At 45.7% G+C, this 14,674-nt stretch overlaps 1 protein-coding gene across 1 annotated transcript in view; it reads right to left on the bottom strand.

Annotated features, from left to right (window-relative positions):
- Nucleotides 1-14,674, bottom strand: part of RYR3 (ryanodine receptor 3) — a 566,751-nt gene that overhangs the window by 74,809 nt on the left and 477,268 nt on the right. Inside the window, exons 65-67 of the mRNA XM_050797588.1 lie at nt 12,237-12,367; nt 6,598-6,918; nt 4,082-4,322 (exon numbers count right to left, since the gene is read on the bottom strand). Of these exons, the coding sequence (XP_050653545.1) occupies nt 4,082-4,322; nt 6,598-6,918; nt 12,237-12,367 (693 nt within the window). The remainder of the gene's footprint in view (nt 1-4,081; nt 4,323-6,597; nt 6,919-12,236; nt 12,368-14,674) is intronic.

The raw sequence follows: 14,674 nt of genomic DNA, 5'->3' as shown, positions 1-14,674 counted from the left end.
TGAAGTTCTGTAGAATAGGAGTGAAGACGGTGAGCTGGGATACGCAGCCTGTCCAGCATAGCATATGGCCACCACCCCAGGGGACTGACTGATGGGAGAGAAGGGAAGGTGCACAGAGTCAGTGTGAAGGGCTGAAGGCAAGGAATAGGGAGAGAATGAGGATTCTGGGTGACCCTCCTGAAAGACTCAGGTTGGGGGAAGAGGCCTTGAGAATAGGGAGCAGCAGGTTTGGATAAATTCATTATATTGTGCTGTTTTCCACCTCTCCTCTCTAAATGGTGCTCAAATGCCAGAACAGAGACACGCAGCATGAAGTATCTCCATAAGTCTCCAGTTTTGAATTTCATCTCATACCAAGGTGGCCACTAATTCGAGCCATTCCTCTTCCTTTGCCCATGCTTTTAGCACATATCTCACTAATATTCGTCTCAGCATGTCACCGGTCTTCATTCTCAGTGACTTCAACATATGTGTTTATGATTTTCCAGCTCCATGGCCTTTTCGTCGGTTGATTTCTTCTCTAAGGGTCTTGCCCTCCACCTGCCTCAGCATGCAATCCCATGGTCATTACTAATAACTGTAACCTCCCCTAACCCCATAATCTTAAATCTATGCATTTCACTTCTCTGACCACCACCTTCCTCCTATCTAGTACCTACTCCCCAAAAATGCTTTGATCCTTTGTCTGTTCATGCACATTAGGCTTTCTACGTTCTGTCCTCCTCATCATCCGGCTTAAATTCCATGTAAATCTTTATAATTACCCCCTTACATATACCCTTAACTCCCTAACCTGTTTTTGTCATACTCACTTTGCAAAACCTCACCTCTCATTAAATGCAACTTACTTCCTATTCTTGGTTGATATCTGACAGCTGAATTTGGCTGGAGAAACAGACAACCTGCTAATGGGTCTTACTGTAAATTCATGACCAGAGATCTCTTTTTTTTTTTTTTTTTTTTTTTTTTTTTTTTTTGAGACGGAGTCTCGCTCTGTCGCCCAGGCTGGAGTGCTGTGGCCGGATCTCAGCTCACTGCAAGCTCCGCCTCCCGGGTTCCCGCCATTCTCCTGCCTCAGCCTCCCGAGTAGCTGGGACTACAGGCGCCCACCACCTCGCCCGGCTAGTTTTTTGTATTTTTTAGTAGAGACGGGGTTTCACCGTGTTAGCCAGGATGGTCTCGATCTCCTGACCTTGTGATCCGCCCGTCTCGGCCTCCCAAAGTGCTGGGGACCAGAGATCTCTTAATGCTGCCTGGTAATCACCCTGCATTTCCCTGGTCCATCGACTCTTCCACTCTCCCTGGAAACCACCTCATACCTTCTCTTCACTCTTCAAACCTCTATGCACCTTTCCCCATCTTCATCCCCAACTGATGATCTTGCTTCCTACTTTACTGAGAAAATAAAAGCAATCAGAAAAGGACCCCAAAAGACCTCTCTCTCTGAATGTAGGGGTGTGTGTGTGTGTGTGTGTGTGTGTGTGTGCATCAGCACCCACAGTCTCTGCCCTCCTGTCTGTTGCTGTAGATGAACTTCCTAAGGCCGACCTTTTGCCTGCTCAAGGGCATTGCCTTAGAAATTGTCTCTCTCTTACATGATCATAGCCCCCGTCTCTACTGGATCCTTCCCATTGGTGAAGAAACAACCTGACGAGTTTCCTATGTTAACAGCTCCTCTCTTGACCACCCTTCTGCCTCTAGCTAGTGTCTCATTTCTCTGTTCTCTTTTAGAGTAAAACTTGAACAAGTTGCCTGCATTGCTGGATCCAAGTCCTTTTCTCTCATTCCTTTAACCCATCCCAAAGAGGCTTTTTATCTTCAATACTTTTCACAGACACTGCTCTTGTCAAAGTCACCAATAACTAATGAGCTGCTTCATATAATGCCCAGTCTCAGTTCTCATCTTATTTACCAGGAGCATTCGAAACAGTTGGTCATTCTTTCCTTCTGGAAGCTCTTTGTGAAGTTGGCACCCAGGATACAACATTCTGTTGGCTTTCCTACTGTCTTGTTGGTTTCTCCCTCTCAGTCTCATTTGCTCTTCATCTTCTTCTGCCTGACCTCTTAGTACCGAGGAACTCTTCTGCCTCTTCCTCAATCCTTTACTTATCTCATCTAGTCTCACAGTCCTTAAATGTATCGATTACTCCAAAATGCGTATGTCTACACCAGACCTCTCCCCTGAACTCTGGATCTTATATGCAATTACCCATTCAACATTTTCACTTTTCTATTGAATAGGCAACTAAATTCAACATGTCTGAAAGTGATCTCCTGATCCTCCCCTCAACAACCTCACTCCAACCTTGGCCAAATCTGATGTATCCACAGTCTTCCTCAATTGCTGAAAAGGCCATTCTTCCATGTACTCAGTCAAAACTCCTGGAATCATTTTTGACTCTTCTCTTTTCTCTCATTCCCAATTTGGAAATTCCAAGGGCTCTACCGTCAAAACAGACCCAGAATCTGATAACGTCTGGCAACCTTCACTGCTACCATCCTGGCCTCAGTCACCATCAACTTAAAAAAAAAAAAGAAAAGAAAAGAAAAGAAAAGAAAAAAAAAAAGAGGCCAGGTGTGGTGGCTCACGCCTGTAATCCCAATACTTTGGGGAAGCCCAGGGGGGCAGAATGCCTGAGCTCAGGAGTTCGAAACCACCCTGGGCAACATGGTAAAATCCCATTTCTACTAAAATACCAAAAAATTAGCCAGGCATGGTGGCACACACCTGTAATCCCAGCTACTCAGGAGGCTGAAGTGGGAGAATCGCATGAGCCCAGGAGGTGGAGGTTACGGTGAGCCAAGATCATGCCACTGCATGCCAGCCTGGGTGACAGAGCAAGACTCCATCTCAAAAAAAAAATATATTTTTTACATATATTTATATATATTATATATTATATATATATATAATAAAACCTGGTAAAATGCATATAACATAAAATTTGCAATCAGTGATGTTTAGTACATTCACAATGCTGTGAAACTATGATCATTATCCAGTTCCAGGACATTTTCATTACCCCAAAAGGAAACCCCAGTCCTTAAGAAAAAGCATAAAGCAGTCCCTCCCCATCACTCTCTCCCACCCCGACACTGCTAATCCATTTTCAGTTTCTATGGATCACATTCCACTCTTGCCTGGATCATAGAGAACCTCCCACTGGTCTTCTTCCTTCCCTACCGCCTCCACCCCTTGCTACAGTGCTCAAAGAGTGAATCAGATCACATTACAGACTCCCTCAAAATCTCCAGGGGCTTGTTCTTTCACTCAGAGTAAAAGTCAGAGTCCTCACAGTGGCCTCCCAGGCCTGGACTCTCGGCCCCATGTTGCCCCTCTGACATCCTCTACTGCTCTTCCCCACCCCTCCCTCTGCTTCAGCTACACTGGCCTCCTTTTGGTCCCTTGAACATCCCAAGCACACTCTTTTCTCGGGGCCTGCACCAGACATTTCCTCTTCCTGCAACATCCTCGCCCCAGATCTTTCTGGTTCCAAACTTTACTGACTTCAGGTCTTTGCTCAAATGCAGATTTCTCAGTAACATCCTATCTAAAAACACAACTCCACCCCACCCTGACCCTCCTAATTCCCCTTGCCCCGCTCTATATAATTTACTTACATGGGTTGTTTATTGTTTATGCACCTCTCCTAGCCCCAGAAAGAAATCTCCCTAGGCCAGAGAGCTTGTCTGTTCTATTCACTCCTGTCACTTAAAGCCTAGAAGAGCGCTTAACACACAGTCAGGCAGTACTGGTTGAAGGAATACATGAGTGAACAGCAGAGGGGCAGAAGTGGGTCACTGCTACCTTTATTTGACCAACTTCCTCTGACCTGCGGTAGCCCATAAAGATGGAGGGGATGGCCCTGTCACAGACCATGTCACAGAATCGTCGCTCCAGGAAAGCACTGCCCAGAGCTCCTACAGCAGGAACCACTGGTGTTGGGAAGGAGAACGGTGGGGGCGGCTATCACCTCCTTTATCTCACTGTCAACAACCCAACACCATCTTTCCGTTTTATTCTGTTGCCTGAACTAGGCCCACAGAGGGGCAGACAGACTCCTAGTGGTCTCCTCCGTACCTGTTGTTGTCCACGTAGCGGATCAGCATGGGGTAGAAGGCATAGAGATCTCGGCAGAGGACCGCAAATTCGTCCAGGATGAGGAGCTCCGCCTCCTGGGTGTCCCCTTTGCCATCGGCTCTCAACTGCTCCTCCTCCTGCACGGTCTTGACAGCCTTTTTCTTCAGCTTCTCCAGAGTTGGGATGAAGTGGCTTCTCAGCAGGCCGGGCCTGGCTTTGCTGATGATGGGCTGCGCATACACTGGGTTTACAAAGAGCCTCCCCGTCATTTCACGTATTATGGCAATTGATGAAAATGAAAGACACGATTGAAAGGTGGGGCTGTGGAATCCCATCAACTCAGGATGGCACCTGCCCCTTGTTCGCTTCCTCAATCTTCCCCTTGATACTTCCCTCTCATAGAGCTACCTCGGGGGATGGGGGACCGAGGCCGCTATGGGAGAAGGTCCATATTCCTGCTCTGCTCTTCCAGGCCATGGGGAGCTCCTGCCTCCCCTGAACCTCTCATGCACACACGGCCTATGCCACACCCCTCAGCTCTTCATGAAAGACTATTTTGTATTATTTTATAGTCCATTCTTTTTGCTTTTGGCTCACTAGCAGATTGTAAACTTCCTGAAGGAAGCCTTTTACTAACAACAAGTACTGTGCTAAGAGCGCACACTCAATATATGCTTTCTGGTTATTTTACAGAACAATCTGTTGTTAAGAGCACATTAATCCTACTACCATCCTCAGCCCTCAAGACTTGAAACCTGCCAACCTATTGCCTGGAGACTCCTCTGGGCTCCGAGGGAGGGATATAAGTCTGGTATCAATTATAAATAAATATAAAGAGGCTGGGGTGGTCACTAGAAGTTGAAAAGCAGAAACAAGCAATCAGAGAGAGAGCAATATGCCATTCCATTGGTCTTTTTTTTTTTTTTTTTTTTAAAAGATCAGAGTAATTGTAAGAAAAAAATGAGTGACTGAGAGTTGTGAACCATTGACAATGTACATTCACATGTGTATTTCAAAGTGTCTTTAGCTTAAGCATTTCAGTGGGAAACAGCTTGCATTCCAGCCATTTTCTTCAAAATATCACTTTATATTTTACTTTTATAAAAAAGATAGTTTTAGAAAAGAAGGTCAATGGCACTCTCTGATGAGACATATTAACCAAGAAGTTGTGACTTCTTAGCCTTCTTCAATGAGCAACTCTGCTCCGGATATGTAATCAGAATGGCGACACCTTAGGTGGGTGATTTGGGGTTACTACTTAAAATTGACTTTGTTTAGTCACCAAGAAATAAGTAGCCTGTCTGAATGAAATCTAGATTCACCCTGTGGAGTAACAGGCCAAACTTCAGTTTCCATCAGTGGCCCTCATGCTGTGACACTTTCCCTGTGTGCACCTCTAGGAAGGTAAGGGAGGAGATTTTTTTGAAACCCTTCCTTCCCTTAATTCAGATTTACCAAGTGAAACTCATTGAAAAATTACCTTATGGTTAACAATATTTTAGGGCTACTGGGTAATAGAGGAACACCAACTCTATTCAAATGTCCACAGAGGCTTATATTATCTAGCTGCCATTGGCACCCAAGATATTTATAATTTTGATCTCAGTTCATCTGTGAGACAGGAAGAAGCAGTAACTTTTCTTCCTTGGTCTTGCAGAAGGACAGCAATTCCTTGGTCCAGGAAAGTAAATACCAGTGTTGGATTAATAGTTCCCTTTAGCCTAGATATTGTATTCATGATCCAGGAGATTATATGGGTAAAGATGTTACTGGTGGACTCCACTACCTAAATCACAGGTCCATCAAAAGCAGTGATTTTGCCTTAGCTTCTATCTCCTTGGACTGTAGTTTGACACAGAGGACACAAAATATTTGTGGTTTCCTGACTATGGAAAGTAGTTAGTGATTTTCCAAGCCTGTCCTTTTTTTGAAGTTGCTTTAGGAAGAGAAAATTGGCTAATAACATTCACTGAGAGCTGACTGTATGCAAGTAACTTTAGAGGGATACAAAAGAAAAAAACCCAAAGTGCCCCTACTGTGAGGCTGCATGAGGGTGTCTCAGAAAGCATCAAGTGCAACACAAATGCAGAGTGACAGTAAGGAACTTGCAGTGTAGGTCAGATGGGAGTGAGTTTTATACAAGTGGAAAACACACAGGATTACTTACCAGGAAAATTCTGGACAATTATTACTGTAAGAGCAAATGGGATTCTTGAGTACCAAAATCAAACAAAGCCATGTTCATTGGATTTGAGTGGAGTTGATTAAGAAGGGCTTCCTGGAGATTTGAGGGGCCTGGATGAGTAGGGGAGTAGGGCAGGAGCATTGGCTCGAGGAAGCTCTTCAGGGGAATATGTCAATTCTTTTTACTGTGAAGCAGCTGGGGTGGGGATGGGGAGGTTTAAATATTGGATAGAGCTTGTGCAAAACCATCTTGGAATTAATAATAGAGATGAAAAGAGAATCCAGTTATCTTGTGCCCTGGGCCGGGGACCGGGGAGAAAAGGCATTGGTACCTGCGATGCGCTTCATCCAGGAGGCTTCATCGATGCCCAGGTTGTTGTTGATGATTTTCAGAATGTTGCCCAGGATGAGACTGAGGTGTTCAGAGGTGACCTTGGTGCAGCACTGCCCTGTGCTGGGGGGCAGGTTCTCAGGCCCCCGCTCCCACCAGTAGGACAGGTAGTTGCAGAGCATGGGTAAGATCACCTCGATGACATGCGGCACCTCTGTGTACCGCGCCCCTGACTCGGCCAGGTCGTTGATTTCCTTCATCAGGCCTTCCAGCTGGGGGATGTCAGGACACATGTCTTCCACCGTGTCTGGCATCCCCAGAACTGATCGAGAGGAAGAACAAAGGGACAGAAATTCAAAAGCACAGTGGGTGCAAGCTTCTTTCTCTCTGCCCCTCCTTTCCTTTGGACTTTAGAAATAAATTTCCAGAGCTGCACAGCAGTGAGCTTGGATGTGGAGTGGCTTTTGTTCTCCAGCTGTCTGTGAACAGACTGCAGCTTCCAGAGGCTGCATTATCTTCCTAGATGTCATGTTGAGGTGAGGTTAAAACAAACCTGTGGTTAAAGGAGTACAGCAGACACAAGGATGAGGGATAGTTAGTTCCTAAGACTACCCTGTAATGAAGTCAGTCTCTTGGCTTCTCCCTCTTGGCCAGACTGCCTGGGCCTTAGTGTGTCCCCTGCAGGAAAATCAGGAATCAGAGGAGAAAAGCAACTGATGAGTGTTTAGTTTTAAGTTGTGGTGCCATTGCCTGGATCACATCTGTACAGCTTAGAAAAGGAAAAATAAAAGTCCACTCATCTAACAGTCCTTCAGCTGGACCAGAAACAACAACTTTCCATCCAGCTGGAATTCTGGGCGGGGGGGAAAGCATCGCACGTGGACTGATTTCTGGCTGCACAATAGAAATGATGGATGACCTGAGGTGGCTTGATTGACTCCCTGTCAGTTGCTTAATCCTTTTTGTTTCCAAGGACTGATTTGTAAGGAATCGTGGGAGCGCTATCTTTTCCTCACCCTGAATGACTGAGGGTGCTGCTCTAGACAAGGACACACGGGCTGAAGGATCAACAGACAGAGTTCAATATTCAATCAGGCAGGGCTGTCAGATGCAAGAACTGTAAACAGAAAAATCCAGGGCTTCTCTGTCCTGCTTCCTGTAAGGTAAAGGACACTCTTTCCTGCAAGACGGGAGGAAGACTGGAAGCATCCTGAAGTTCCTGACAGGTGAGAAGATAACAAGGGCTCTGAGTGGAGGGACACGGACAATTCTGAGTAAGAGCCACAAGCCCAAAGCTTTGCACACACACGCACTGATCTAACTGCTTCCTACAGAATGTGTCTACTTCTCAGGCCAAACTTCTCACACTGGGGCAAAACCATCAGGCACTGAAGGAGCTGGGCAGTCTGGGAAGCCACAGGAAAGATGTGGTGTGTTTTCCCAGAACACCAGTTCCCTGAAGATTTGAGGAAATTATTTTTGATATTTGGAATCACATGCAAAGTCCTCATACATTTCCAAAGATAAAGCAGAAGACTGCAAATACAAATGTATGTTTCGTGAATTGGGTTATGCCTGCAGGCCCTTTGCCATTGGGATTACTGTTGGCTCGAGGTCTTTCTTCTCTAGATTTTCAGGTTTTACATCCATTGGACTTGAAGGATTAATAAATAGGAGAGGCCATACCAAATTCCTTGGCCTTTACGAATACTGATCAATTGAAAGGGACGGTCTCAGTTTCTCTCATGGTTATACTGCATGGAGCAGAGATACAGAATAATCCTGGCTATCTTGGAGAGAATGAATCTGCAGCTGAGACAAGTGGTTCTACCTGGCCAGCATGTGCAGTTGTAAAGCAATGGATCCCAGCAGCCTTTATGCTATGGGATAGGCCCGGTGAAGCACTATTACCCTTTCCCTAGTGATGACTTTTGTTGTTATCACCAGAGCCTTTTGGTAGATAGAAGGCTAAAAATCTCTCCTCCTTGGATGTCAGGAGTGGACCAACATGTTTTAAAACCCAGACAATTGAAAGGGATTAATAGCATGAAAGCCAAAGAACCCTGAACTCTTGTGATTTGCCGTAGAAGGAAATTATGGGTCAGATACAGTCATTTGCAGAGAATGAGCCTGTCCTGCATCTCGCAGGACAACAATGGTCACGGGTAACAAGAACACGGGAGTCTGGAGACACCCTTACAAACAACATAATTTTACACACACACTCTCAGAGTACAGAGGTAAACACAGGGAAGTCAAACGTTCTACCTTGAGGTTCTACACACAGAACAATGCCACGGCCATAGATGCAACTGAAATTTACAACTATTTGCCGCGGGATTGTAAATGATAAGGCTCAGGTGTGTTTGTTTAAATGTCACCTATACAATACATCATCATGAACGCTTTTTGCCGGCTGCCTAAGGAAAACAGAGTTGCTTAAGGTTGCTGCGCTGGAGCCCTTATAATGACCTTTAAAAGTTATTTATACGCAATTGGTCCTTGAGTGGAACAAACATTTGTGATTCAGGTGTTTTGTACTTCAAATGCCACAGCATAAACCCACAGAATGAATTCTGAGTGAGCTGCAAGAAAAACAGCCTCAGCTGTGTCCTCTTAGAATCAGACACAAGACTGTGAGGGGGAATCTTTAGAATCATTGTCCTTTTATCTTCTAGATCAGTGATTCTCAAAGTGCAGTCCTCCTACCGCAGCATCAGCATCACCTGGAGACCAGCTAAAAACGCAAATTCCTGGGCCTCACTCCAAACTGACTTACCGTATTAGAAACCCTAGGGGTGGGGGCTCGACAGTCTTGAACAAGCCTCCTGGGTGATTCTGATGCACGTTAGAATTCAAGAACCACTGGATTAGATTGTAAAGTCCTGTGTGCCTCACCTTAGCACCTCTTCTCTTTGCAATACAGATGGCTTACATTAGAATTGGAATAATCAACCAAAAAGAAAAGAGTTCCAATAGGGTACAGAAGAAAAGCAAACTGACTGGTAATAGGATGCTTTGGTCCATCTAGTGTTCTGAGTAATAGATCACTGCCACCCATAACCAAGGATGTAACTAGTTTTGAATAACTGGCACATAACAGTATTAAACTTTTTCTAGGTATATCTTAATAATTTTTGGATGAGGAAGAAAATGCACCAGGATGTTACAGGGCATCGAAGATACGAATCTGAGTAATTCTGCTGGCAAAGCATCAAGTGTCTATAGAGATGCCCAACTAACTGAAGACATGATAAATCAGTTCATATTGTATTTCTAAACCACAGGCTCACATCACCTGTCACCTTAAACATTCTTCCCCACCCTTTATTTCTCAGACCACCCACTTTGTCATGAATGAAGTCTACCTTCTTACAGCTCATTAAGCCATCAGTCATTCTCTGACTCTAGGTAAACTTTTTAAGAGCCATACACACGGTCAGCATTCACTCTTCACTGAATCCAGTGATCAAACACATGGGCTCAGGGGAGCTGGACACAGAGTCCCATAGTGTGTCACTAATGGATAAAGGACTGTGTCATCTCCAATTACAACCTTGTTTCTTTTCTTCCTTTGGAGTATGCAATGATGGGGAGTCATTTTTTATTTATGAATATGTCTTATTAAATCAACGCAAAGGTGTATAGAATGAGAAGGAGCACTTTTCAAATAGCTCTTGGGAAGGAGCACGGTGCAAGAGACTAATTCCCCTCCCTTCCAAAGCCACCCTAGGCTTCCCTCTATCTTCTTCAGTTCATACAGGCACAGGAGCAGGGCAAAACATCCTCACTGTGCCTTTATGAACTGAAAAGCAGAGGCAGTTTCTCTCTTTTCCCAGGTGAAGCTCTACACAGTGCTGGTATAGAGACAGAGATATACTATTTCTCAAGTCACAGTTGAAGCAGAATCAATGTATAAATATCCAGAACTGTCATGACTGGGCCCCAAGTCCCTTTGGAGTCAGGGAGCAACACCTGGGCTGGCATTTGCCTGGAGATGTCACAGCTCCTTCTCAACTTCACCAAAGCCGGCTCTGTTGCTCAGCTTCCACTTTGGTGGAAAGCTAGGACTCATTTGGAATCAGAAGTGGGAAGAAAAAAAAAAAGGTCAGAAATACTTTTCTTTTGGCTAGTTTCGAAGGGAAGAAAGGGCAAAATGAGGCTGAAGGGGTTGAGGAAAGGTTAACTTACAGATTTCATACGGGACTTTGGAAAGTTGCCGCATCTTGCCAATGTTTCTCTCTTGACTAGCTCTGAGAACACTAGTCTCCACTGTATTCTAGTTCAGTGCAAGATTTTTGTTAGTGGCCTTATCTGAATTGTCCTGGTGATCATTTCTGGGGGGCAATGTGCTCCTCTTACCTGAAGTAACAAGAAGCAAGTGGGAATAAAGCTGCCACGGCTTAGCACGTCACATCTTTAGATGAAAAAAAACAGCGGTGGCAAAGAAAAGTGTGGTATGAGCCCTTTCTCGCTCAGAACGCTTCTTCCTTAAATCTCACGGCCGTTTGAGAAAGGGGGCTTGAACTAAATGGAATTGCCACCACGTTCAGCCATCTACTGGTAGTGTATAGCAATATTTTAAGAAAACATTGGTTCTGAATAGAGAAAGTTCTGGTTGAAAATAATTTACTGTGGCTTTTTTTCCCTTAATAATGATTAGCCTATAGTTTGGTAATTTTTGCTTCAGAATAGATGGAATCATCGCAGTTTTTTCTAGTTGGAGTCCAAGCTTGATTCAAGGCTCCTACTTGAAGCTCCTCTATCCTATTCCCTTGTCCTGAGGCAGGATCACAATTAACCCAGATACAAGGACCCTCCAGAACCAGATTTACAACCTGCCTTGGATTTTAGTTCCAGGATTATTCTACAAGACAGGGTGGAAAACTTTTCTGTAGAGGGCCAGATAGTAAATATTTTAGGCCTTGTGGGCCAAACTTTCCTGCCTCTACTCAACTCTGCCATTGCTGTGCTAAAGCAGCCACAGACCAAATGTAAATAAGTAGGTGTGGCTGTGTTCAAATAAAACTTTATTTACAAAAATAGGCAGGGGGCCAGATTGGCCCTGTGGTCATAGTTTGCCACCCTGTTGTGGAACCTAGTGTGTCAATACTTTTGCTAAGAAATACTCTTTCTTGTACAATTTCTCTTCCTTCTGGTGCTTTTCTATGTCTTATCGTCCACGAAGATGAAAACGTGTGGTCAGCATCTTTAGAAGCACAGCCTCTCCGTGGACTCCAAGAGTATAATTAGGTTATTCGTGTGGAAGTGCACCTTCTGATCCCACTCCGGAGAGGGACTGCAAAAAAGGAGTCACATACCCAGGTGCAGATGGGGAACTGAAACCCAGAGCAGACAAGAGACCCTGAGGTCTTAGGATGGAAAGGATTTCAAAATCAGCAACACTGACTCCTCACTTTACAGAAGAAGAAATCGAAGCCTAATTACAACAAAGCCTTGCCCAAGCTTTTTTCTCCAGAAAGATGGAGACCTGCAACCTAGTCCCTACCTAACCTCACCTCCTGGCTCCTCTCAGACCAAGAAAGCCACAGTGCTGCAGGACTGCTGCTCCCGGCCTGTGTGGCTCCCCTCCTCTCAGCACATGAAATGGGTTGATGACCTTTGTGGGGAGATACTTACTAGACCTCTCCCTGGGGGTTTTGGTGTTGAAGACCGAGAGAGGATTGTAGCGATTGAGGGTGGGCTCCAGGAATGCCACTGGTATGGCAGCTGCCAGTGAGGCCAGACATTCTCCAAGGGCAGGGCGTTGCCTGGAAACAAAGAAGTGCATTTAGAAGTGTTGCCCCCCACATGCTGGCCCCATGCATTGACGGACCAGTCCTTCCCCATAGATTAACCCATGGACATCCCCAGGCACTAGGCCCAGCAAGGTTGCATGCACTTCTTCCCCTCATCTTTCTCTGGACACTAACCAATGCTCTCGCTACATAGATCCTAGCTCTCTTTTTTCTTTTTTCTTTTTTTTTTTTTTGAGACAGAGTCTCGCTCTGTCTCCCAGGCTGGAGTGCAGTGGCCGGATCTCAGCTCACTCCAAGCTCCGCCTCCCGGGTTTACGCCATTCTCCTGCCTCAGCCTCCCGAGTAGCTGGGACTACAGGCGCCCGCCACCTCGCCCGGCTAGATTTTTGTATGTTTTAGTAGAGACGGGGTTTCACCGTGTTAGCCAGGATGGTCTCGATCTCCTGACCTCATGATCCGCCTGTCTCGGCCTCCCAAAGTGCTGGGATTACAGGCTTGAGCCACAGCACCCGGCCTCTTTTTTTTTTTTTTTGAGACAGAGTCTCACTCCGTCGCCCAGGCTGGAGTGCAGTGGCGCAATCTCGGCTCACTGCAAGTTCCACCTCCCAGGTTCACACTATTCTCCTGCCTCAGCCTCCTGAGTAGCTGGAACTACAGGCGCCCGCCACCACACCCGGCTAATTTCTTTTTGTATTATTTTTTAGTAGAGACGGGGTTTCACTGTGTTGGCCAGGATGGTCTCGATCTCCCGACCTCGTGACCCGCCCGCCTCAGCCTCCCAAAGTGCTGGGATTACAGGCGTGAGCCACCGCGCCCGGCCAGATCCTAGTTGTTAACTGGTTAAGATGATATAATACACTGTGCAGCTTTGTCCCTCTCTCCCAGCATGTGTGAGAGCAAGTTCTGCTGCTGTCCAAATTGAGATGGATTCCCCCCGTTCTCAAAAAAGCTTTGAAATCTGTGTAATTTCCCTGTGTCTATTCTCTGCTATGGATGGAGCCGGTGTCCACTGGTGGGAACAGTAGGTAACACACCAAAGCACCAACGAGACACAAAAATAAAAGACCTGCTTTTTAACAGAAACAATAGGTCCTAAAACCTACTTCTCGATTTACAGGAGAGACCTCAAATAACTGTTACTCCCGTCCCTCTTTTGTACAAACAGTTGACTGTCCACCATATCTTAAGGTCTGGTTTTTAAGTCTTTCTGTGAAGCAAGCAAACAAACAAAAACAAAAGGCTTGGGATTCTTTGTCCAGAGTCCAAGTTCTCCAACTGAGAGTACTTACACTTGCCTGCAGGGTAACCAAGTCTGTAAGTACAAGTGATGGGAACTAACCTTTGGCTGGTCAAAGCAGAGTCAGAACTGCAATACATTTTCTTCCTCCCAGATCTGGGCTGAACTTTGGGTTTGAATCTTATCTACTGCTAGTGAGATAACACAGTGATAGAGCTGGCTAGGAGGGCCCTGTGCAGGGACTGACAGCTGTTGCTTTCTAATGAATGAGAGACCAGAGCCATCTCTTTCCCACCCATCAACATCTGTCAGCCACTCGCCCATATCTAATCACAGAGAGACTATGCACCTGACTTGCAAGTTTCATGTGATATCAGCTCCCAGATACGAGGGACTTTTTTCAAACAAACCAATAATGTGAGCCCTTTGTTAGATCATGATACAAAGATAATAGGTGAAAATGCAGACAACAGGTCTATAATTAACACTCAAGTGGGGCCAGGTGTGGTGGCTCACGTGTGTAATCCCAGCACTTTGGGAGGCTGAGGCAGGCGGATCACGAGGTCAGGCGATCAAGACCATCCTGGCTAACATGGTGAAACCCCGTCTCTACTAAAACTACAAAAAATTAGCTGGGTGTGGTGGCGGGTGCCTGCAGTCTCAGCTACTCGGGAGGCTGAGGCCGGAGAATGGCGTGAACCCGGGAGGTGGAGCTTGCAGTGAGCTGAGATTGCGCCACTGCACTCCAGCCTGGGCGAGAGAGCAAGACTCCATCTCAAAAAAAAAAAAAAAAAAAAAGAAAGAAAGAAAGAAAAAGACTTAGGTGGGGGGCTTACCATACGCAAGCCCTTACTCTGCCTGCCTCTATGACTGATCAGCTCAAGTCAAGCACTGATGCTGTGCATATGAGCTCATGAGCAGTATCCCTGGGAACTGAGGGTGCTGGGCTGCACCTCGGGGAATGTTACAGGATCATCACACGACAATCGCCAGCTTGAGAAAGGGCACTTAGAGCCAAGAGCCAACACTTGCCACCTTACTGTGACTCTGTGGAAGCAGAAGGGCATCCAATTCTTGTGGGT

Source organism: Macaca thibetana, chromosome 7 (genome assembly GCF_024542745.1).
Source record: "Macaca thibetana thibetana isolate TM-01 chromosome 7, ASM2454274v1, whole genome shotgun sequence".
NCBI lineage: Eukaryota > Metazoa > Chordata > Mammalia > Primates > Cercopithecidae > Macaca > Macaca thibetana.
Note: the sequence above shows the minus strand (reverse complement) of the source record. Positions and strands in the feature narration are given on the sequence as shown.